At 34.4% G+C, this 25895-nt stretch overlaps 2 protein-coding genes and 1 long non-coding RNA gene across 3 annotated transcripts; all 3 read right to left on the bottom strand.

Annotated features, from left to right (window-relative positions):
* Positions 1 to 5876: 5876 nt before the first annotated feature.
* LOC128281379 (uncharacterized) lies at positions 5877 to 7384 on the bottom strand. Its single transcript, XR_008271585.1, has 3 exons — positions 7260 to 7384; positions 6707 to 6793; positions 5877 to 6084 (listed from the first exon to the last, which is right to left on the bottom strand). It is a non-coding gene; the product is annotated as an uncharacterized LOC128281379 (long non-coding RNA).
* Positions 7385 to 9633: 2249 nt separating this feature from the next.
* Positions 9634 to 12938, bottom strand: LOC108471756 (disease resistance protein RUN1-like). The gene is made up of 5 exons (XM_053020387.1): positions 11916 to 12938; positions 11275 to 11592; positions 10885 to 10996; positions 10317 to 10771; positions 9634 to 10230 (listed from the first exon to the last, which is right to left on the bottom strand). The coding sequence occupies exons 1-5, from the start codon at positions 12936 to 12938 to the stop codon at positions 9634 to 9636; spliced, it is 2505 nt and encodes an 834-aa protein (XP_052876347.1).
* Positions 12939 to 24607: 11669 nt separating this feature from the next.
* Positions 24608 to 25816, bottom strand: LOC108473005 (TMV resistance protein N-like). The gene is made up of 2 exons (XM_017774574.2): positions 25090 to 25816; positions 24608 to 25007 (listed from the first exon to the last, which is right to left on the bottom strand). The coding sequence occupies exons 1-2, from the start codon at positions 25569 to 25571 to the stop codon at positions 24899 to 24901; spliced, it is 591 nt and encodes a 196-aa protein (XP_017630063.1). The 5' UTR covers positions 25572 to 25816; the 3' UTR covers positions 24608 to 24898.
* Positions 25817 to 25895: the final 79 nt, after the last annotated feature.

Raw genomic sequence — 25895 nt, 5'->3', positions numbered from 1 at the left:
GCTTGTCGTCATAGATTGAGAGTTTAGGCCCACAAACATAATTAGTCTCTTCTAATTCATCATTACTCCAGAATTTATTGTCTTGAAACTTCAACTCTTCTTCTTGAATTTTTTTCGTGATAAAGTCTTGAACCACTAAGTTGAGTTTTGACTTTATTTGTTTGGATTTGGATCTCGTAATTGGGCCTTGAGGAAAACTAAACTCATCTCTATTATGGCCTTTGAATTGGGCTGAGTTACTCGTATCATTCCCCTCTTCCACAAAAGGATTCGCCCTCGAATCTGCAATATCAAAAGGAGAAAGGTCAGCGACATTAAAAGTGGCACTAACATTATACTCACCAGGAAGGTCGATTTGATATGCATTGTCATTAATGCGCTTGAGTACTTGAAAAGGTCCATCGCCACGTGGGTCCAATTTTGTTTTGTGGTTAGTTGAAAATCGGTCTTTTCTCATGTGGACCCAAACCCGACCACCGGCTCAAAGATAATTTGCTTGCGCCCTTGTTAGCTTTGTTGGCAGTTGTTTCATTTGTTTTGGCGATTCGTTGTCTTGCTTTCGCATGCATGGATTTCACCAATTCAGCTTTTTTCTCACCGTCTAAACTAGAAATGTATTCTATAGGCAATGGTGCAAGATCAAGTACAGTTAGTGGATTAAAACCATAAACAAGTTCAAATGGGGAATATGCAGTTGTAGAGTGAATAGATCGGTTATATGCAAACTCAACAAATGGCAAATATTCTTCTCAACTTTTAAGGTTCTTACCCACAACAGTTCGTAGTAAAGCACCTAAGACTCGATTGACTACCTCAGTTTGTCCATCTGTTTGGGGGTGACATGTAGTAGAATATAATAATTTAGTACCGAGCTTACCCCACAATACTTTCCAAAAGTGGCTTAGGAACTTTACGTCTCTGTCCGATACAATGGTGCGGGGTATCCCATGTAGGCGCACCACCTCTTGAAAGAACAAGTCAGCTACATGTGTAGCATCGTCCGTTTTGTGACAAGGAATAAAGTGAGCCATCTTTGAAAACCTATCAACAACAACAAAGATACTATCTCGACCCTTTTTTGTTCGTGGTAAACCAAGAATGAAATCCATAGATAAGTCTACCCATGGCGAAGAAGGGATCGGTAAAGGAGTATAAAGTCCATGAGGCATTACCTTAGATTTTGCTTGTTTACAAGTAATACAATTAGAACAGACCTTTTCAACGTCCTTTTTCATGTGCGGCCAATAAAAATGTTCATGTAGAATATCTAGTGTTTTTGCGACACCGAAGTGTCCCATGAGGCCTCCACTATGTGCTTCACGAATTAATAACTCTCTCATTGAACATTATGGAACACATAACCTGTTTAGGCGAAAAAGAAACCCATCTACAAGATAAAACTTGTTAAAGGCACCATTCCCACAACTAGAAAAAACATTTGCAAAATCAATATCATTTAAGTATAAATCTTTTATATGTTCAAACCCTAAGACTTTAGCATTTAATGTAGTTATCAAAGAATATCTACGAGATAAGGCATCAGCAACTACATTTTCTCTACCGGTTTTATACTTAATTGTATATGGAAATGTCTCTATGAATTCCACCCATCGAGCGTGTCTCTTGCTTAACTTACATTGTCCCTTTAACCATTTTAGGGATTCATGATCTGTATGGATAACGAACTCATTTGGCAATAAGTAATGTTGCCAAACTTGTAGAGCTCGGACTAATGCCAACAACTCCTTATCATAAGTTGAGTAATTTAATTGTGCCCCTGCGGCTTTTTCACTAAAAATGCAATTGGCCTTTTTCTTGCATCAACACAAGACCAATTCCAATACCAAGCATCACATTCAAGTTCAAAAGTATTAGAAAAATCGTAATTTAAGAACCGAGCAGAACATAACTTATCCTTTAAAGTTTGAAAAGCCTTTTCCGAACTTCTTCCCATTTAAAACCCACTGATTTTTTAATAATCTCAGTTAATGGAGCAGCAATAGTGGAGAAATCCTTCACAAAGCGTCTATAAAAACTTGCTAAACCATGGAAATATCTCACCTCGGTAATTGATTTAGGAGTGGGCCATTCTCTAATTGCCTTTACTTTGTCCTCATCGACATGAATACCTTGAGCACTTACTATAAAACCTAAAAAGATTAGTTTATCACAACAAAAAGTGCATTTATCAAGGTTGGCAAATAATTTTTCAGTTCGTAGAATATCCAAAACTGATTTAACATGAAAAACATGGTCATCTAAAGAAGTTGAGTAAATCAGAATATCATCAAAATATACTACCACAAATTTACCCAAATAAGGTCTCAAAACATGGTTCATCAAGCGCATGAAAGTACTAGGTGCATTAGTCAAACCGAAAGGCATGACTAACCATTCATATAAACCAAACTTAGTTTTAAATGCTGTTTTCCATTCATCCCCCTCTTTTATTCGAATTTGATGGTAGCCACTTTTTAAATCAATTTTTGTAAAGATACAAACACCATAAAGTTCATCAAACATATCATCAAGCCTTGGAATAGGATGTCTATACTTAATAGTAATTTGGTTAATTGGTCGACAATCGACGCACATTCTATACGCGTACCATCTTTCTTTGGCACCGAATTACAAGCCCGCACAAGGACTTAAACTTTCACGAATGTGACCTTCGCCAAAAGTTCATCTACTTGCTTCTATAACTCCTTCGTCTCATCGGGATTGCTTCTATAAGCTGGTCGATTTGGAATTGTTGACCTGTATTAAGTCAATTTGATGCTCAATACCCTCAAAGGTGGCAATCCTTTAGGTGCTTCTTCAAAATATCTTCATATTCCGTAAAAGAGACATAAAAACACTAGGCAAAGAGTTATGAAGGTTAGTCAAAGATAAACAGTTTTGCCTAAATCGGATAATGATGCAAGGTTGTTTAGTGAGTAAGGCTCGTCGCACATCTTTTCCACTCGCATAAAAATTAGGAACCACTCTTTTTTTCTCACAAGAGGATGCACTCACCATTGGGTCATTATTAATTTGGCTTTTTTCACTAGAGACCTCTTTTCTCTCAGCCTTTTTTGAATTTTGTGTCTTACTTCCCATAACCTCCTTACAAAACTTCATCATGTCCATTTGATCATTGTGAATATCTTTCGATTCAAAGGGTGAAAGTGTACTTTTTCCCACGGAAAATAAAAGAATATCGATTTAATTTACCATGATGAATGACATCACGATCGTACTGCCATGGTCTACCAAGTAACAAGTGGGCGGCATGCATGGGAACGACATCACACCAAACATCATCAATGTAAGACCCAAGTTTAAAAGTGATCAAGCCTTTGTTTTACCACACGGACCTCGAACCTTCGTTAAGCCATTGAAGATGGTATGGTGTAGGTGTTTGCTACATGGCAAAGCAAGAGAATCCACAAGGTAGCTGCTCACAACATTAGCACAACTTCCACTATCAATGATAAATGAGCAAAGTGTACCTTTAATCAAACACCTCGAATGGAATATATTACTCCGTTGAAGATCATGATCATCCTTCAATTGGATGTTGAGTGTGCGCCTCACAACTAAACATCGGGATGAGTTAGTGGTTCCACCAACTCTTCTTCACCATAAAATTTACCGCAATCGTTGACATCATCAATTAATTCGGGCATATCCGGGTCTGCTTTTATCTAATCGAAGTATAATCACCATCTTCTTTGATCAACAAAAGTCTTGTGTTGGCACAATCACGGCTATAGTGCCCACGCCCTTTGCACTTAAAACATTCAATTTCACGAGCTCGTTGTTTTTTTGGTGAAGTAGTAGAAGTGAATTGCTTAGAAGATGAAGAAGAAGGTTTTGTAGGAGCCCCACTTTTCCCTCAAAAGATTTAGTCTCATCATGTTTTGGCAAGAACTTATTAGTAGCAAAAGGAAATTTGAATTCTTGAAAGTAGAATTAGAACTCGTACCTCTATAATATTGTGAAGTACTAAATGAACGAGATTGACGTTGTTGAAATTGTCGCTCAATCTCAATTGCCTTATGCATCGTATCTTCAAGATCAATGTAGGTTTGAAGATCAAGAACATTGGCTATCGAAACATTCAAACCATCTACAAACCGCACCATGGTAGTCTCCTCATCTTCTTGGATATTTGCTCTATGCATAAGCATCTCCATCTCTTTAAAGTACTCATCAATGACCGATTACCTTGAACAAGGCGTTGAAGTCTTCGTTTAATATCCCTATAATAATGAGGTGGGATAAAACGTTTCGCATGATTTGTGTCAACTGCTCCCATGAATCAACATCTCGTTCACGATTCCTTTGGCGGTTCAACACAAGTTGAGTCCACCAACTCAATGCATCATCAGAAAATGCCAATATAGCTAATGGAACTTTCTCCTCCTCCGGACACTTATAACAACAGAACATGATCTCCATTTTATCCTCCCAATCGCAATATGCATCTGGATCATACTTTCCTTGGAATGGTGGAATGTTGAACTTTGGTTTAGCGACAGAAGGATGACCTTGATTAGAAATACCCAAAGTTTCATCAATGTGACGATATTCGTGTCTACCAAGATTAAAACGAATACGAAGTTGTTCATTATCCCTATCATGATCACTATCACGAGCACGAGATCGTCGATTCGAAAAAGTCTCCAAACGAGCAACAGCTTGAGTGAGCAATTGAATATGATTGGAAAGCTGATTAATGTTCTCTTGTAGTTCTGTTCGACACGTAGTCAAATTGGCCTCAAATGTATCACGTACCTCGTTCAATTGTTGATGTTGCAATTTTACCATCCCCACAATATTCTCCAATGTAACATCTTGTTCTTTGTTATCAGATGGTATCTCATCATGGTTTTTACGGGCACGAGTGTCACGAGTCATAGTGAAAGCCTGGAAAAGCACAACACTTCAAAAGAAAAAATTAAGCAAACCTCACCTATATGCACTCAAAAAAAAAAAAATTCTCAATGAGGTAAGAATTAATCTTGTGAGTCTTTTAAAAGTGTCTATATCAATCAATCAAGATGTTTTAGAATCAAACTATCAAAGCAATCCAAATAGCACTATGAGTCCAAAATTTGCTTAGACATCAAAGAATTTTGTTGCACGGATGAAGGAATATGCAACGTGCTTTTGTAACACTCCTTACCCGAGACTGTTTCCAGAATCGAGCACGAGGCATTACTAAACTTATTCTATCCCTTAAATAGGTTTAAATTGTTTATTTAAGCATTTTGTAATGTGCTGCCATTCTGCGTCGTAGTCGCCTAAAAATTCATATCTTGAGTTCTGAAACTCGAAATTAAGATCCGTAAATTTTTCCTGAAACTAGACTCATATATCTATCTACTAATTTTTTCATAGATTTTTGACTTGGCCAATTAGTACAGTTTATTAGTTAAAGTTTCCCCTGTTTCAAAACTCGACTGCACTAACCTCTTGTTACTACGAACCATGTTTCTTCCTGTACAAAATTCATATCACTAAGCCGTTTGTTTCTCTTAAAACTAGACTCAACAAGGATTATAACCATATAAAGTATACCTTCTAATTAGTTTTTTACAATTTATGGTGAATTTCCAAAGTTGAAACAGGGGTTCCAGAAATCGCTCTGACCCTGTTTCACTAAAACTCATATATATCATGAAATATAATACCTTTACCTATTTTTATTATTCCATAAGAAAATAGACATAATAAGCTTTAATTTCATATATTATTCATCTTTAAAATATGTTTATACAATTTTTAGTGATTTTTCAAAGTTACGTCATTGCTGTTACTTGAATCTGTTTTTAGGTTACTTTCACATTTTTCATAATTTTCATGTGATAATCACCATTCAATCATACATATTAATAAACATGCATATCATCGGCCATTTTTATTAGCTAATCACTAGCAAGTATTTACACATCATTCATTGTTCATATTATACCAAAAGTGGCTAAGTTTCTATACATGCCATACACAAAACAAAACGTCTAATTATACCGAATTATTTCTTTGATAGTGTGATCGGCCTCCGACGTTTCCTTCGATCCCCGAGTGGCTAGATAAGTACTATAAGAAGAAGAAAATAAAGAGATTAAGCACTAGGCTTAGTAAGCTTACAAGCAAATAAATCACAACATTCAATATAATGGATAATTATGCATAATATCATCTAACATCATAAATTTCTTTACTTCTCAATTTCTATCTTCTTCTTTATTCCTTTACCTTCTTTCTTACCTGACCTTTCCTTTTTCATAAGTATAATCCACTTTTCCTTTTCTGTTAATTCACTGTAATTTAACTCGTATCCTGACCCGTTGAACCACTCGGAATACTAAGGATACTAGGGTCGTTCCTGTCTATCAATATCCTGCCAATGCCATGTCTTTGACATGGACTTACATGAATTATTCCTGTCTCCAATGCCATATATAATATGGACTTACATGGCTCAATCCTGTCTCCAAAGCCATATTTCTAATATGGACTTACATGGCTCATTTCGTTCGTCTGTCAACCCTAATATCCTAACATTCCTAGGGTTCAACCGGCTTTCTAACACTTTTCCTCTGTCACTTCACCTTAAATTCGACTTTAAATATTTTCATAACATAAATATATAAATGCTGGAAATTGACAATAATAATGTAAAATAAAATAATATTGCATTTATTTACTGTAAACTTACCTCGATACAAAATGTGACTAAACTTTACAATTTAGTCCTTTACTTTTTCTTTTCCCCGATCTACTCTCGAATTTCGCTCTTCTTGATCTATAATAGCAAATTTAGCTTATTTAATATCAACATTTATCAAAACAACCCTTTACTCAAACTTTGGCAAAATTACATTTTGCCCCTAAACTTTCACATATTTGCACTTTTGCCCCAAGGCTCGTAAATTAAACTTCATCCTATTTTCTTATGTTTTATGACATGCTGATCATTTTTCCTTCTATGGCAACATCAAATTCACACACTAACATGTACTTATGACTATTAGGTATTTTTACCGATTAAGCCTTTTACTCGCTTTCACTTAAAACCAAGTAGCACAAGTTGTCTAACATAATTTAAAACCTCATATTCCATCATAAAACATCAAAATACACAAATTTCACCTATGAGTATTTTTCCAAATTTGATTCCTAACTTAAATTATTGCTAGCATAAGCTTTATCGAGCTACCGAGACTTCAAAAACGTAAAGATCATTAAAAACGGGGCTTGGAATCACTTACTATGAAGCTTGAAAGTTGAAGAAACCCCAGCTATGGAGAGAGGTAAGGTTCTGCTGGTAACTTGAAGAAGATGATACAATTTTATCATCTTTTTTACCTTTTTATTAATGTTAATAACCAAATGACCAAAATGCCCCTCCTTACTAAACTTTCAAAATTCCTTCCATGTCCTAATTTTGTCCATGAACTTAAAATTGGTCAAATTACCATTTAAGATCTCCTAATTAATATTCCAAAATAATTTCATACTAAAAACTTCTAGAATGCAAGTTTTGCAAATTATTCGATTTAGTCCCTAACCTCAATTTAAGCACTTTATGCATAGAATTTTATCACGAAATTTTCACACAATCATGTAATCATACCATGAACCTCAAAATAATAATAAAATTTTTTTTTACCCTGAATTTGTGGTTTCGCAACCACTGTTCCGTTTAGGCCCTATTTCGGAATGTTACAGCTTTAACCTACTAACACAAGAAACAAGAAAGTGTTAGAATGCGTAAGGAACAAATAAAAAGGAAAACAAATGAATACTTAAAGCTAAGAGTCAATGAAAATTGTTAAAACCCGAAAACCCGAAAACCCGAAAAACTGCGAAGCAACTTGACAAACTTCGTTCAAGGTGTTCCCGATTTCCAAAAATCACAAAATTTAAACTGAAGCCTCCTCAAATAATGTAGATTTGATCTGGAAAGTTTTGGCACAAAATTCAACCCACGAATTTTTTATTTTTTTGTATTTTTTTGTACTTTTTATCACTTTTTTTGTGGGAAATATTTTTTATACTTTAAAATAGTGCCAAGAAATAGTATACAAAATTTTAGATCATTTGAAAATCGTTTACCCACTAAAAAATATTTTTTTCTGAAAACTGTAGGGGTAAAATTTGTTTGGAAGCTGTTTTCTAGAAATCAATTTAAAAAAGAACACCTAAAACGCCCAAATCTGATACCAAATGATAAAGGTTGAGAAGGATGAACGCGAAAGCGAATCGTAAAGTTTGTCAAAGTCACGGATTTGACTTAGGGCTCTAGACGTTCGAAAGAAACTTGGATTTTTCTTGACACAACTCAAACGAAATTAAATCCAAGTTAGATAAAATAATTAAAACAAATAATAAATCAAGGATTCAGAAGTGAATAAAGAAGATAAATGGAAAGATAGAACGTGGCGTGTAGAAGTCCTAAGAAGCCTTGGAAACACGAAGAATCCACAACCCCTTCAAGCGGCTCTAATTTCCTCCAAGATAAAAACCTTGGCAAGAAAAAGTTTGAAGATGATCCCACAATCTAAAAAGATTGTTAAAACTCTTCTAAAAGAAACTCAAGAGAAATTCTTGAAAAGAAAAAACTCAAAGAGAATTTATTAACTCAAAAGAGAAATAGAATAATAATCAATTGTCCCTCAGATACAATGCAAAGGCCTATATATAGGCTAGATAAATAAATCTAAATAAAACTCCTAAGTATACTAGAACTCTAATTTAATCTAAACAAGAAGTAGTTTTAAACTAAACTTTCTTGTTAACATAAAATTCTAAATAACTTAAAATACTTAATAATTATAAAAATTCGAATAAAATAATAAGAGCTAATAAAAAAATATTGTGCTTATATATAATAAAAATTAAGCCTAAAACTTAAACCCAATATGAAATGTTTAAGCTTGTAAGATCAATTGGGGTTCTTGAAGTGAAATGCTTAAGCTTGTTAGCATTTTCCACATGGGCTTGTCGTCATAGATTGAGAGTTTAGGCCCACAAACATAATTAGTCTCTTCTAATTCATCATTACTCCGAATTTATTGTCTTGAAACTTCAACTCTTCTTCTTGAATTTTTTTCGTGATAAAGTCTTGAACCACTAAGTTGAGTTTTGACTTTATTTGTTTGGATTTGGATCTCGTAATTGGGCCTTGAGGAAAACTAAACTCATCTCTATTATGGCCTTTGAATTGGGCTGAGTTACTCGTATCAGTTGAACTGCGTAACCAATCTCAATTTTCTTTATTGTCTTCTGCACACTTATTTTTGTTATTACAGCTTACTTCTTCCTCCTTGTATGGCTAATGCTCCAATTCAACAGTGGCATCGTTATGGCAAGTACGGTTAATCACGGCCTTCCCAAAGATCTGTCATTTCCTATTGACTCTGTTTTGTCATCTTCACTCCCTTCATAGTATCAAAAGCTGCAGATGAGAATCATATTAGTGTAAAGCACTTTCTAAATGAAAATCCATTTATAAAACAAAGCAAGTTAGATATTGGGCTGGTTCTAAAGCACTCCATTTATATCACATGCAATTTAAAATTTTACTATCACAAATGAAATGAAGCCCACTTACGTAGGGAACTGAGGTCCTAGGCTTAATGCTTAAGTGTGCCTTGGACTTTCATGTTGTGGGGTGGTGCTGGGTTCTTCATCCACATAAGATACATGTACACCACATTTCTCCACCTTTATATATTCGTCTTCAATTTCTTCTCCTTCTACATTGAAATTGGGATTTTCAATGTAGAAATCAAATGAAGCCTCCTCATAATCCTTGTCTTTTGTAACCATATCCTTACTAAATAGGATAAAAACATGATCACCCATAAACTTCCACTTTGTCACATCATCTATACCGGAATCCCACCGACTTTTGAACTGTTCACAACCACCACCGGCGGCAACTGTCAGTTGGTATTTACAAATAAAGTTAAGAGATTCATGGTGGTGGCAGGGCGTGAGATCAGCCACAAGGCAGATGGAGAAAACCAAGAATCTGCTCCCACAACACCTATTTGGCGCTATCTTCAAAACTAATGAAGAACTCTTGCTCTGATGCTCGAACTTATTTTCTGAAATTGTGTTCCCCGGGAAACAACAAAATAATATATTGTACTCCCATGTCCAGCTCTGTTTCTTTAATTGGGATTCAAATTTGAGCATGGCATTTGCCTCAATGTTATCGATTCTTGATTCAAGCTGAAGCAATTATAGAATAACATGTAAAACGCACTAACATCATCTTCTAATTCAAGATCATATAAATAGTGATCCGCAAATGATACTTTTTCTAATGATGTGCAGCCATGTGATTCCAAGTATCGAATATATGGTGGAAGCTCTGAGAGTAATTTAAGACTCCTGCAACGGTCCACTGCCAAAGTACGAAAGCTTGTAAACATAAAGCTTGGTGACGCTGGAATCTCTTTCGAACCGAACATATTGCACTCTAGCTTTTGAATGCTTGAGCCGCTCATCTTTAAGTCTCGAAGATTACTAAGAGAGTCTAAAGACAAGGATGCTTCTTTAATTTGAGTCCCAGATAAATTTAATTCTCTTAAGCATCCTGGAATTTCTGGGAATTCAACCAATGGGCAATTACTAACAGCCATCCTACGAAGAGATTCCAACTTTGAAATATTTCTTGATACTTTTTTTACCTTTGAGTTCCACAACAACAACTCTCTAAGTCTGATGAGATGCTCAATTGATTCAGGCACTTCTTCTATTTCAGTTTTATCTAATTGTACAAGAAAAAAGGGACCATGGGAAACGTCTTGAGATTATGACATCCCTCAAGTTCAAACATTTGAAGTGATGCCAGATGATGGAGGCTAGGAAGTTCGACCAAACTTTCACACCCACTACAGTCAAGGATTTCAAGATTGATGGCTCCTAATAGACTAGGGATCTTCCTTAAATTCTTGCAACCAAAGACGTTAATTTCCCTTAGATTGACGAGTACCTGTGCCAAGAAAAAATATAGAGCATCATATATAATTACTTTGGGCAGTATCAAAAATGAAAAAAAATAATAATAAATCTATATTTGATGTATTATGGAGTATAAATTCACCCCTCTTTAATAGATCAAATGATGTATTTTTTAATAAAAAATAAAATCTTTTAGATTTGTTTTAAAAACTTATAATAATGTGTCATCAGTTATTCATTAATATATCAATTATATAAATCATTTTTAACTTTAAAAATTTTGGATGAAGGAAGTATGAAAGAATGTACTTGATCATCATTATCATTCCAAAGATGTTCCACATTGCCATGTGATAAATCCAACATAACAAGATTCTTTGGATTTAAACCTGATAAAGATTTGAAAGGATAAAAACCCCAATAAAGATACCTTAGCTCATCCGGAAGAGATAGACTATCAACTTGGTCTGCAAGAAGCTTCTTTGCCGAACGCTTATACCAAACCCACCCAGGAATGTAGAAGAATATAATTCTAAGATTAATCATGCCCTCAAAAATAGAATGATGTAACTTCATAGTATCAATTTGAGACATATCTAACTTTATTCCTTGTATTAAATTATTCCCCTAAAAACAAAAACCAATTTATAAAGTATCAACACAAAGAAATTTATGGGAATTTCACAATTATATAGAAAAGTAATTATATTAAAGAAAGTATAATTTTTTTTAAAGCAATGCATTAGATACTAACTCAATAAACCATTGCGAAAAACCCATCTTATATATCCTAAGACATTGGTCATTCACAGTGATTTTTGCAATAAATTTAAACTCTAAAAATAATTTCAAGCAATAATTTTTTTAAAATTTGACATAATTTAGACTTTCTAATTAAAATCACACAAGGATACAAAAATAAAAAGAATATAAACACAACTAGAACTTACTTTATTATATCTGAGCACTTGATACACGTCTTTAGTAATCCATAATCTACTACGCTTTCCAGGGTCTATAGACTCTTCACGAATAATGTCCTTGCCCATCTCTTCAAGCATATCATGCATATTAATTATTGATGGTCTGCTATCAAACAGACTCTTGTCGATCAAGTTGCTACCACACACAACACCCTTATAACAACAACTTAAAATTTTTTCTACATCTTCTCTGAATGATCCTTTAAAGAAGATTGTAACATCAAGGAATATATTCTTCTCTAGTTCATCCAAGTCATCAAAACTACTCCTCAAAATCTGTGAAATTTTTGGTTGGCCATATTCCTTTAGTTTATCCACCTCACTTTCCCACTCTTTTATAGACTTTTTATATAGTTTAGAACCCAAAACTCTAAGCGCAAGCGGACTTCCTTGGGCATAGTCTACAAACTTGTTCGACAGATCTCGAAAATCAGCAGTAGGATTCAATTGTTTAAATGCAAATGTAGAAAACAGTTGAAGAGAGTCATTTTTATCTAACTTCTTTACCTCATGTATTTTTTCAACACCTATATTTTTAAGTACTTGTCTATCTCTTGATGTTACAATGATTTTACTTCCATCACCAAACTGTCTAACACCAAAACAATCTATTTGGTCTGAGTCATTAACATCGTCAAGGACAACAAGTACTCTTTTATTGCTTAGCCTCTCTTGGATTAAAGTTGACCCAATTGAGGGGGTGTTTACATGAATTTCTTGGTTTAAGAGTTTGGAAAAAAGGTCCTTTCGTAATGATTCCATCCTCTGTGTTTTAAATTTCTCTCTAACATTTAGAAGAAAGCATTTACCTTCAAACTCATGACAGATTTCATTGAATATAACATCAGAGAGGGTAGTTTTGCCTATACCACCTTGTCCCCAGAGTCCTATTAGACGACTGTCTTTTTGCTCAATTAGGCTCAAAATCTTCTTTTTCTGATCATCTATTCCAACCAACTCCGCAGAAGCACTGCTAAACTTGCGATTCATCAACTTCTTTATAACATTTCAACAATATCCTTGATGTACTCGGTTTCAGGTCTATCAAATAATAAAAAATATAATTATATACGAAATCTAAAACAATGATTATTAATATAAGATGAGGAGAAAAATATAGTTACCTGTCGAATTTGCCTCCTTCTATATGCCATCCTTTTAATTTACCGACTTCAGCGAAGGCAGTTTTCCATCGTTGTACTTGAGGTAGCCTATTTGAATCATGGCCATTGAAGGATTTTTTGAAACTACCACCAAGATTCCGAACATGAGAGGGATCAACATGGTAAAATATAGGAAGAACAATATGTCCTTCAGTGTCCTTGCGGTGCATGATGTCAGAGAGTTCAGCCAGGCATGATTTTGAAGAAGCATAGTCTACCGACAACACAATTATTGAGAGATTTGAGGCTGCAATTCCTTGAGAAAGTGCTTGTGAAAGTTGCTCCTCTTTTTCTAGTGTTTCTTCATCGAAGAAAACATTCATTCCCGTATCTTTCAAAGCTTTGAGAAGATGAGCAACGAAATTAAGGCGTACGTCTTCACCTCTGAAGCTCAAGAAAACCTGATGCTTCAATCGAGTAGAAGAGGCAATTGCTGGAGAAAGTGGCTCCAGTATTTCATCATGAAAGAAGACATTCATCATGGCGTCTTTCAGAGCTTTGAGCAGATGAGTGATGAAGTTAAGGCATGTGTCTGTTTGAGGAGAAGAGGAAGAGGAAGAAGAAGCAGCAGCCATGAAAGAGTATTGATTGTGTGATTGAAGCAAAATAGATTTGTGAACCTTTGAAGAATACATTCAAAGTATTTTGCATTTCATTTCTTCTGTGTGTTTTTAATAATAAAAATCAATTTTATAATAATATTTGGCATTTAGTGGTATGAATATGTGAAGCTTTCTGTTGAGTTTTTTACACAGGATGAATAACAAATCTATTTTACCCGGGTAAAGTATGAACAACTTGTTGAAACTGGAGCAACAAGGTATTATACCTGGGTAAAGTATGTGTTAAGTTTCGATCAAATGATCAAGAACAAAACAAAGAAATTTTGTGTTTGAAAGCTCAAAACAGAAGCAAAAGCGGATGAACAAAGATGAGAGAACAAGTTGGCTATGCTTGTTACTTCACTCATAAAAAAATGATACATAAGAAGATGGATTACATAGAAAGAAAACAAAGCTTGCTTGTGCAAGTATCTAAGCTGTAAAATCAGCATAATGACCTCTAAAAATGACTGCTAAATCAGCTAAGAACATAATTAATCTTAGCTGGACATTACATAAAAAGATAACAAACAAATTAACAAAAGTCAACTATTACAAAAGTGGTTCTTCAACCGGATTACACCATGGACATTTCAATGCCTCAGCTGGACTACTTGGTCACTTGCATGCTCATGCATGATTGCATGGTAGCATGCATGTTGCTGCTGTAGTTGCCACCTTTGAACACTCCTCCTTGGCTACAAGGCAGTAAACTCCAATCTCTTTCCTTAAACATTCAAACCTTCCAGAAGCTAATGGCTTGGTCAGAACATCAGCAAGCTGATCTCTCGAACAGCAATGTACCAAGCAGATTTCCTTAGCAAGTTCAGCTTCTCTTACAAAGTGATACTTGATCTTGAAATGTTTTGTTTTGCCATGGAACACAGGGTTCTTGGCAATGGCAATAGCAGACTGGTTGTCAACCTTGATTTTAGTTGCTTCCATCTGTTTAGCATTTAAATCATCCAACAACTTTCTAAGCCAAATGGCTTGGTTAACAGCAGTAGCAGCTGCAATATACTCAGCCGCTGCAGTGGATTGAGCTACTGTTTATTGCTTCTTTGAACTCCAACTGAAAACACTTGATCCTAGATTGAAGAAGTAGCCTGATGTGCTCTTCATGTCATCAACTGAACCAGCCCAGTCACTATCTGAATAACCAACAAGTTTCAGCTCCTTTGACCTTCCAAACTTTACACCAAAATTCAAAGTCCCTTTGACATATCTTAGGACCCTCTTTGCTGTTTTAAAATGTGCAACATTGCAGCAGTGCATGAACCTTGAGAGTAAGCCAACAGCATATAGGATGTCTGGCCTTGTTGCTGTTAGGTGAAGCAAGCAACCAACCAAACTCCTGTACCCCATTTCATCAACTCGATCGTGCTCACTTGTGATTGACAGCTTCTCTCCTAGTGCAACTGGTGTGCTAGCAGGCTTGCACTTTGACATGCTGAATTTGCTTAGAACTTTCAATGCAAAGGCTTGCTGGCTTATAAAGATTCCTTGTTCTCCCTGATTTACCTCTATACCAAGGAAGTATGTCATCAGACCAAGATCAGTCATCTTAAAAATGTCTTGCATTTGCTTCTTAAAGTCCTCAATCAGCCCATCATTGCTGCCAGTGACTAGCAGATCATCAACATATAATGACACAATTAGCAGTGTCTCTTTTCATCCTTCTTCACATAAAGAGTGGGCTCACTTATGCTTTTTGTGAACCCGAGCCTTGGCAAGTAGGCATCAATTCTATCATACCAGGCTCTTGGAGCTTGTTTCAAGCCATACAAGGCCTTCTTAAGCCTATAGACTTTATGTTCCTCACTAGAGACCTCAAACCCTTCAGGCTGCTCAATGAAGATTTCTTCTTTGAGAAATCCATTTAAAAAAGTTGATTTCACATCTAATTGGTGCACTTTCCACTGTTTCTGAGCTGCCAAGGCAAATAGCAGCCTTATAGTGTCCAACCTTGCAACAGGTGCAAAGGTTTCAAAGAAATCGACCCCTTGCTGCTGACTGTAGCCCTTTACAACCAACCTAGCCTTGTGTTTGTTCAGAGACCCATCTGAATTTGTCTTGGTCCTGAACACACATTTAACACCAATGACTTTTCTATTTTCTGGCCTATTGACCAGCTCCCAAGTGTCATTCTTCTGAATCATCTTCAGTTCAGCCTCCATAGCCTCTTGCCAGCATTTCTCTTTTACAGCTTCAGCATAGTAGGATGGCTCAACTATGGTCATGGCACATCTTTCATAGACATCTGCCAAAGTTCTAGTGCCTCGAATAGGTACATCATCATAGTCATCTTCAACTTCAGCTTCAGTTTCAGTAGGCTGCAGGTCAAGACTATTTTGATATTCCTCAAGTAGGCTTGCATTAGTTCCATCCCATTTTCAATACCCTTCTTCATTGAACTTTACATCTCTGCTCACAATGATCTTTTTGGTCAATGGATCAAAGATCCTATAACCTTTCTTCATACTGCTGTAGCCTACAAACACCCCTGACATGGACCTTTTTTCAAGCTTTAGTCCTTTTCTTTGTTGGAACCAGTACATAGCACAAACAACCAAATACCCTCAGGTGTGACATTGTTGGTTTTTGTCCAAACCAGGCTTCAAAGGGTGTTTTTCCTTTCACTGCATTAGTTGGAAGTCTGTTTAGCAAGTAAACTGAAGTGTTCACTGCCTCAGCCTAAAAATTGTTAGGCATTTTAGCCTCAAACAAAAGGCACCTTGCCATATCAAGAACTGCTCGTTCTTCCTCTCACGTACACCATTTTTGTGGTGTGTAGATGGTTGTCACCGATGAAGAATTCCAGATCATCACATATCTTTTGGAACCTTTGAGATACATACTCGGTCCATTATCCGACCTTAAGCATTTCACTTATAGTTGGCTTGGTTTTCACCAAAGCCTTAAATTTGCAAAAGAGGTCAGCAACATCTGACTTTTGCTTCAAAAAGGTTACCCAACAGAACCTAGTGCAATCATCAATAAAGAATGCAAAGTACCTGTTCCCATTTGGGGAAGTGGTCTTCATGGGTCCACAAATGTCTGTATGAACCAACTGGAGTCTCTCTTGAGCTCTCCACGCTTTGTTTGCAGGAAATGGCAGTCTGGTCTGCTTGCCAAGCTAGCAGACTTCACACACATCTTTCTTTGGCTCAACGCAGGACATGTCTTCAACCAGAATCATTTTGTGCAGTAGGCCAAGTGACTTGTAGTTCACATGGCCTAGCCTCCTATGCCACAAACTTGACTCATCAACCTGAGCCACATGTGTCTTCGGCTCTAGCTGATTTACATCCAAAGTGAAACTTCGATCACTCATGGCTACTGTTACTAACACTTGGTTAACAGCATCTTTGATCACACACACCTTGTCTTCAAAAATGAGAGAATACCCTTCTCCAAAGAGTGACCAACACTCAACAAATTTTGGTCAATGTCAGGTACATAAAGAACCTCAGAAATAGTTTTGTTACCTGACTTTGTGTCGATCACAGCCTTGCCTTTGCCTTTGGCCTCTATGAGCTCACCATTCCCTACTCTGACTTTGGTCACAAAGGTGGTGTCTAGCTCCTTGAACATGCTTCTGTTTGAAGCCATGTGATGAGTACACCCACTATCAATCAACCACATCTTGCTAACCTTGCTCGAGCTTGCAAAACAAGAAGCTGTGAAGACATGCTCTTCCTGTGCTTCAACATCTTCAACAGTTTGAGCTTGATTCTGATGGTGCAGCTGTGGTTTTGGTTTGTTTTTACACACCTTTTCAATGTGTCCAAGTTGTTTGCACCTCTCTTTGAATGTCGCTTGTACCAGCAGATTTTTCAAGGTGATTGGTCTTCTTGCAATGAGCACAAGGTGGAAACTTTCTTTTAGTGGCTTCCTTCTTGCCTTTGTCCTTCTTTTCTGTCCAAGGCTTCTTGCCTTTGAAGTTGGAGCTCGAGTTTGAGCCTTCTCTGCCTCTGGCCTGAAAAGCTCCCTCAGAATACTCCTCCATTCTGTTTGCTCTTCTTTGCTCTTGTGCATAGAGAGCATTTATCAAATCTGTCAATGGAATAGTTGATAGGTCCCTCGAGTCCTCCAGGGAAGAGATCTTTGATTCATACTTCTCTGGCAGGGTTGTTATGACTTTTTCAACTACTCTTTGGTCACTAAAATCATCTCCAAGCAATCTTATGTTGTTGACAGTGGCCATTATCCTGTCAGCATACTGCTTGACAGTCTCTGACTCCTTCATCCTTAGATTCTCAAAGTCCCTTCTTAGGTTTATTAGCTGCTGTTGCCTAGTCTTCTCAGATCCTTGAAACTCCTCCTTGAGTTTGTCCCATGTCTGCTTTGGACTGCCACAGGCCATTATCCTTGTGAAGATCACATCTGAAACTCCACTTTGAAGGCATGACATGGCCTTCTTCATTATACTGCCTGATCTGAGCAATGGTCGGGTTTGCTCTTAGGGGAGGTGGCTCAGTGTCATTTTGGACCACATTCCATAGGTCATGTGCCTGCAGATATGTCCTCATTTTCACAGCCCAGATGTTGTAATTTTCACCAGCAAAAACAGGTGGTGGTGGTGGTGAGAAGCTCATACTTGCAGCAACTAAAAAACTGACCAACAACAAAAGCTCCTGTTTCTTTCTTTCAAACACGAGTCAGCCACAAACTGTGCACAACCAAGGCCCTCAAAGACAACAGGCTCTTGATACCATTTGTTGAGTTTTTTACACAGGATGAATAACAAATCTATTTTACCCGGGTAAAGTATGAACAACTTGTTGAAACTGGAGCAACAAGGTATTATACCTGGGTAAAGTATGTGTTAAGTTTCGATTAAATGATCAAGAACAAAACAAAGAAATTTTGTGTTTGAAAGCTCAAAACAGAAGCAAAAACGGATGAACAAAGATGAGAGAACAAGTTTAGCTGCTTGTTACTTCACTCATAAAAAAATGATACATAAGAAGATGGGTTACATAGAAAGAAAACAAAGCTTGCTTGTGCAAGTATCTAAGCTGTAAAATCAGCATAATGACCTCTAAAAATGACTACTAAATCAGCTAAGAACATAATTAATCTTAGCTGGACATTACATAAAAAGATAACAAACAAATTAACAAAAGTCAACTATTACAAAAGTGGTTCTTCAACCGGATTACACCATAGACATTTCAATGCCTCAACTGGACTACTTGGTCACTTGCATGCTCGTGCATGATTGCATGGTAGCATGCATGTTGCTGCTGTAGTTGCCACCTTTGAACACTTTCAGTAAAAGTCAGCAATGTTTAGTCTAAGATTAATTGCTTACTTTTTTTTAATCTTATAAAAAGATCAATGTTTGTTTTTTCTTCAAATTTTTTTTAAACTAATAATAATTCAACAGAGCCGAAGCGTAATTTTGTCTTATAATTGGTATTCGAATACAAATTTAAGTTTTAATTTAGTAGTATCAATCTGTGATCCACCAACTACAATTTACAATTCTGTTTAAGATTAATTACTTGTATGATTAATCTCATAAACAATATTAATGTCTTGTAAAATAATATCTAATTAAATAGATTAATTGAGGAAGCAAATGGTTTAATAAATAATAAGTACAATAAAAATGGGTAAGTTTATTATTATTATTATTATTTTGCCATTTAGTCGTATTCATATGTCAACCTTTTAGTAAAAGTTAGCAATACTTACGGTTGATTTATTTGCATATAAAATATTTTTGTAAAATATTTTCATTATTTTATAGTATTTGTTTAATGAAAATTGTAGCGCCTTAAAATTTCAATTCTTGATTTGTTAAATTTTATTACAATTAAGTATTTAATTTTGGGTTCATGTGTTCAAACATTATTTTCAGGAAAAATTAATTTATTTATTTTTGTCCTTATCCTTATCTTTGTTTATTATACTTAAATATTATTTCCACTCAATTTATAATAGAATGAGTTTATTGGTTTGATAGTAAGATTTTTATTAATATACCTTTGGTCTTGAGCTTGAATATCTATGTGAGCAAGTGAGATTATTTTTGTTAATCTGCGTCTGCCGCATATTTTGTGGAATTTTGGTTAGATTTGAACTCGATTTAAACTCTAGAAGTTATCGGAGGAAGGAAAAATGATATCATCGTGATTACTTTATTTTCTTATTTTTGCAAATTAAAAAATTTCCCAAAAACCTCTGCCCTATTCTCACGTTCCCCTCTTCTCTCCTTTCTTTTCAACAATTTTATTTTATTTTTCCTTTCTTCTTCACATGGGTTTCCTGTGGGTAAGGTCTCAAATTGTTTCTTTCTTGATCTTTGTTGTTCTACTTTCTCTTTGTTCTGCCATTCAAGTTCAGCAGTGAGTGTTGATTGAATAGATTGTAACTTGATTCGTAAGTATCATTTATCTCTCCTTCGATATGGAAATTTTCTTTCGTTAGTTATAGCTTTGTTGGGGCATTTTATCATTATTAATTGATTGGTTTGTTTGAGGGAAAATTCAAGAAACGAATAATCCAGTGGCGAATTAGGATTTGTGGAGCTGCTGTTCGTCCAACGTAAGTGATTTTGTCAATTTGGAACAGTTATGGTGGCTGGGATTAATCGTATTTTAGAAAAAATCGATGACGTTAGTCTCTTAACCGTTGCGCTATTAAGGGCTAATTCGCTAAGTGCTTGATGCTCTTAGGTACTGGAATACTGAATTTTTGGATTTACATAAGAAAAATATCTAGGTGTGTAACAAAAACTCGAAAAATTACAAATGATTGAAAGCCGAAAAATTGAACTATCGACGTGTGTGCCAAACCATGTGGGGTCAATTGGGTCTTGTGGGCCATACAGGCGTGTGAGTCCAAATTTTAAAAATTTTTTCTAGGACCGTATTTGTCGTGTGAATCAAATGTAGCCCTTTTGTCGGGTTTATATGGTATAAATTTGTTCGTAAATCATAATTTCTATTGTTCTGTTAATGAAAAGTTTAATTTATGAATATGATGTGTAAAAGCATGTATACCATACACAAAACTGATATCTACTTAGTTATGCATGTACATTAATAGACTATAATTATGGAGGAAGTGTAGGCAGTTTAATTTATTTACCGTATTTGGTGGCTCAGCCATATATATTTGTTTCTAGCAAGTTATCAAATTTTGATTTGGCAGCTGGGCTGCATATATTCTATAAAGTGCGACTTATGATCACTTTGTGTTGTGTGGTGCTGGGTGGGTTTTTAATATCCTAATTGGTGTGTAGGGCTAGTCAAATATGGTGTGTAGCGGATGGGAGTAGAATCTAAATTTATATCTATTTTGCATTTGAATCTGTAACAGATATATATCTAAATCTATCTCTACTATGCTTCGATGTCTATATCAATTCTATAATCTATTAAAGCATGTGTATCTGAAATATTGTATGGCATGAGTTACACACTGAGCTTTTAAGCTCATTATCTGTTTGTTTAATTCTTAGGTAAGTCTCAAACATAGGACAGATCAATGCGACGGGAGCTCGACTAAATGCATTTAATTTGTTATACTTTAAAATTTGTTTACTCTACTGTCGGATTGTTTTGGACTTTTGGAACTATTTTTCTTTTGGACTTTTATTTTTTGTTTTGAACTGTTTTATCAATTTTAAATTATAATTACTCTATCCACAAAACATTGGGTTTTCAATTTCAAAATGTATTTTTCCAAAACTTAAATCAACTAAGTAGTTCCGCTGCAAAATTAAGTGATTTTACAAGGGGTTATAAGTAAAACTAATAAATTATATAAAAAGAAGTTTTTCTCAAATAAATTGGTGTTTTATCCAATGCATGTTTGCTTTAATTATTCTATTTTTTCAAAATGGTTTTTGGATTTTTGAACGATCTTAGATAACACCTCCAGATCTGGTCATAACGTTTAAGCCAGGTTTTAAGTGTTACAAAAATGAACTACCAAATGAAATCAGTCTCCAAAAAAAAAAAGGGTAATTTTAAGGCTTTTTATGGAAACTGTCTTACCACATTTTTTCCCAAAAGACATTTTTTAAACCGATAAGGCTCTGTTCATTGTCTTCATTGTTAAAGAAACAAACAGGGGAAGCTTTCAGAGAAACAAAGGGGAAGCACTCTTCACTGTCCAAGAAAATAACCCCTTATATTCTAGTTTTATAGTTTTTATGATTTAGTCCCTGAAATCTAATTTTTTTACTATTCTACAATTTAATTCCTCAAAAACATATTTTCTTATTCCATAGTTCAATCCTAAAGCTCATTTTATAAAATTTTGCAAAATAGTCCATTTTATAAAATTTCTTGATTTTATAATTTAGTCCTTCCAACTAAAACTGTCAAAATTTCAAAAAATTAGTCCTTGATTTTTGAGTAGTTAAACTTTCATATTCTATTTTTAAAATTTTAAATTCTCAAATAATGTAAATTAGTCCTAAAATTCAAGTTTTGAAATCTTTACAATTTAACCCTATAGTTTCAAACTTTACTATTTTATGCTCAACTTTCTAAATTTTCATATTTCATAATCATATAATTTAGTTACTACTCAATTATTCAATTTTCGCTACTCAAACCCTTACAATTCGAAAATTTAAAAATTTTACAATTTGGTCCTTATTTCAATTTTTATAAAATTAAATCATTTTTAAACTTACTCATCCAAATAATATTCAAAATAAATATTTACCACTTTCAACTTAATTGAACATAAACTTATATCTAAAAATTTATATTATCTAATATATTGAAATTAACAATTAAGCTTAATTAAGTAAATTAAGATTAATTAAAACTAAAATAGGAATAATTAAAATATAAATAAGCTTTATGAATTAATGAAATAAACTCCATTAAACAATAAAAAGATAATAAAATCTCAAATGTATGTTTGTTTCATTAAAACAACTTTTATGAAATATTTTTAGCAAACCTATCAAACAACGTAAAATATTTTACAGATTTATCAAAACACCAGAAAATATTAGCTTTTCCAGAAAAGTAAGTCATTTTTCAAAAATTATTTTCAATGAAACAAGCGGAGCCATAATTACTATTTACTCTAAGATTAATTATTTGTTTTTTAATATTATAAGAAGAACAATGTTTAATATAATAATATAAAATCAAATATCCATAAATTTTTTAATTACTAGTGCTAAAAGCCTGGCTGGCTTTGTTTGTTTTTTCTTCAGTTTTTTTAAACTAATAATAATTCGACAAAGTCCACACCTAATTTTGTCTTCTCATTGGTTTTTTCTAATACAAATTTAATTTCTAATATTTGGATGAGCTGCCATTTAGTACTATCAATCTGTGAACCACCAACTACAATTTAATGTAAGATTACTACTTACTTTTATGATTAATCTTATAAAAATATTGATGTTTTATGATTAATTAGTAGGATTAAAGAATTATTTATTTAATTTTTATGTCTTTTTTATTGGGTATTTATTAGGTTGATATTGTTATTATTGTCAAAGCAAGAAAATGTAGGTTCAAATGCGCTGAAGTAAATTTATCTTCCTACTTAAAGGTGAAAAGGGGATTAAGTTCGTAATGATTTTTTACTTTCACTTGTGAAATCTGGAAAAAAGTCATTTTTATATATAAAAAGAGTTATTATATTTTAATGCTACATTAGTTTGGTGGATAAATTTTAAAATTATGCATGAACTTTAATCTATGTGTTATAATATATAATTTTTTATTTGTATAATTTTATTTATAAAATTTTAATTTTAATTTAATTATACATATTAATAAAAATAAATTAATCAAATAATTTTCATATATGGCATAGATAATCATTCTTGTATGCAATAAATAATTTGAGGATAATATAAGGTGGGTGGCTATGTTAGTGGGTTAAAAAATTGAATTAGATAAACTACAAATAATCAACCAATTTTAATTTGGTCACACCATCATGATCCATGAAGCAAACCAATGAATTTCTGCATTAAAAACCATTTAAATTATGTGCCCGCAAACCTACACTGCAGCACCTATCACTAACGACCAACTAGCCCAAATCATCTGAAATCGAGAAATGAAGAATGAGGAGCAATGCTAGAATAGCCTAAACATGTTTAGTTAAAGGACAATCAATTTATAAAGTAGAACAAGTTAGATTCATCCTTGTTGGTTTCAGTTTATTAAAGCACTCATTTTCTATCATAGGCAATCACTACAAACAAACAGTCATTCAGTGACGACTCCAAACTGTCACTAAAATTAGAAAAATCCGTCCCCTATAAGTCTGAAAACACTATCAAAAGTGCTATTCCGATGAAAATTTAACCGATGGCACATGTACTCTTGGTATACTCTTTTACCGTCGAAATACATGGTCGTTGGAATAGGTCTAAATGTCTATATCTACGGTCTAATTGTCGTTAAAGTAACAACTGTTGGTATAGACATTGTTATGTTGATTTGATAATGCCAGTACCAATAGTTAAATTGTTGATAAAATGTAAATTAAGTGGAATTCCTATTATGTCCTTTAATTTACATCTTCACATACACTGTCAATAAATGTTATACTCTTCTCCTTTTTCTCTGTGTTGTTTCTTGAAGCTAAAGAAGACCTGATCAAGCTTATGCCATTAATAGCATCTATTTTGATCCGTGTCCAATATTTATCCAAAGATACAAATAAATGAAAATTATTAACAAAAATTGAACACTCTTATTGGGCACTCAAGCAAGTAACACGATTGCAAATAGGACCCCAACTTTTACACACCCATCTAACGTAATTCCATGCATATAGCCTGGTTGAATGAATTCGAGTTTTTTACTTTGTATAATTAAACTATGTTGGGTTGGATTTAGGTAACATGATTTTAAAATACCAAACATACATAAATCACATAAAAATCATATTCTACCATAATCTTGTAAATAGATTAAGTTTAACGTAAGCATATAAAAGTCTTTCAAGAATCAACAAGCAAAGCACAATCATGCAAGAATTTGTGCATCATACATTGTTAATCCTAATTTTCGAGTTCAATCGCCTACGAACTTATTCAGGGAGACACCATTCAACAATTAACAAGGACAAACCCAAAGACAACATAAAACTAACAAACAAATGTCTTCTTCATCAACCAGCCTCAAAATCATCTTATTACATAATTGTCTTCTTCCCCAGTCGACCTCAAATTAGTCTTTCATTGATCATCTTTTCCAACAAATTCTTCAGAAGCACTTTTAGACTCGCTATTCGTCAACTTCTTTTTTAGCGTATCAACAATATCTTTAATGTACTCGAATTCAGGCCTAGCAAATAAACAAAAAAAAGTTTAAAGTTAAAACAATGATAAGTCAAATATAAAAAGATGAAAAGAAAATGTATAGTTACCTGTCGAATTTGCCTCCTTCTATATGCCACCCTTTTAGTTTACCAACTTCAGCAAAGGCTGCTTTCCATCGCTTCACTTCATCAACAGATCTCTTCGATTCATGCTCTTCAAAGGATGTGGTAAAACCCCCACCAATATTTCTCACATCGGAAGGATCAACATGGTAAAAGATGGGAAGAACAATATGTCCTTGTGTGTGCTTGCGGTCCATGATGTCAGAAAGTTCAGCGAGGCATGATTTTGAGGAAGCATAGTTTACAGACAAAATGATGATTGAAAGATTTGAAGCCGCAATAGCTCGAGAAAGAGCTTGTGAAAGTTGCTCCCCTTTTTCCAGTTTTTCTTCATCGAAGAAGACATTCACTCCGGTGTCTTTCAAAGCTTCGAGAAGATGAGAGGCGAAGTTAAGGCGCACGTCTTCACCTCTAAAGCTCAAGAAAACTTGATGATTCATTGGCCGAGAAGAAGAGGAAAAAGCCATGTAAGAGGATGGATTTTGAGATTGAGGAAGAAGAGAGGAAAATACACAAAGGGAGCGTTGGTATCCTAGTATTAAACGACAATGAGATTTAACAAAGGCAACGACTGGAGATTAGCCTCACACTTTCCAGGAAATGACAGAGTCTTCTTTCTTTTCTTTATATCGTTTACCCACAAAAGTCTAGGTCTTCCTATGGGACAATGTTAAGCAAATGGTTAAATTCTGACAGTTTGCCGTTGATGGATGGTTGAAATTATTCATAAATCTCTTTCCAACTTTATTTATAATGTGTTGCAGTATTTTTAAACTCAAATCTTTTTACAT

Source organism: Gossypium arboreum, chromosome 10 (assembly GCF_025698485.1).
Source record: "Gossypium arboreum isolate Shixiya-1 chromosome 10, ASM2569848v2, whole genome shotgun sequence".
NCBI lineage: Eukaryota > Viridiplantae > Streptophyta > Magnoliopsida > Malvales > Malvaceae > Gossypium > Gossypium arboreum.
Note: the sequence above shows the minus strand (reverse complement) of the source record. Positions and strands in the feature narration are given on the sequence as shown.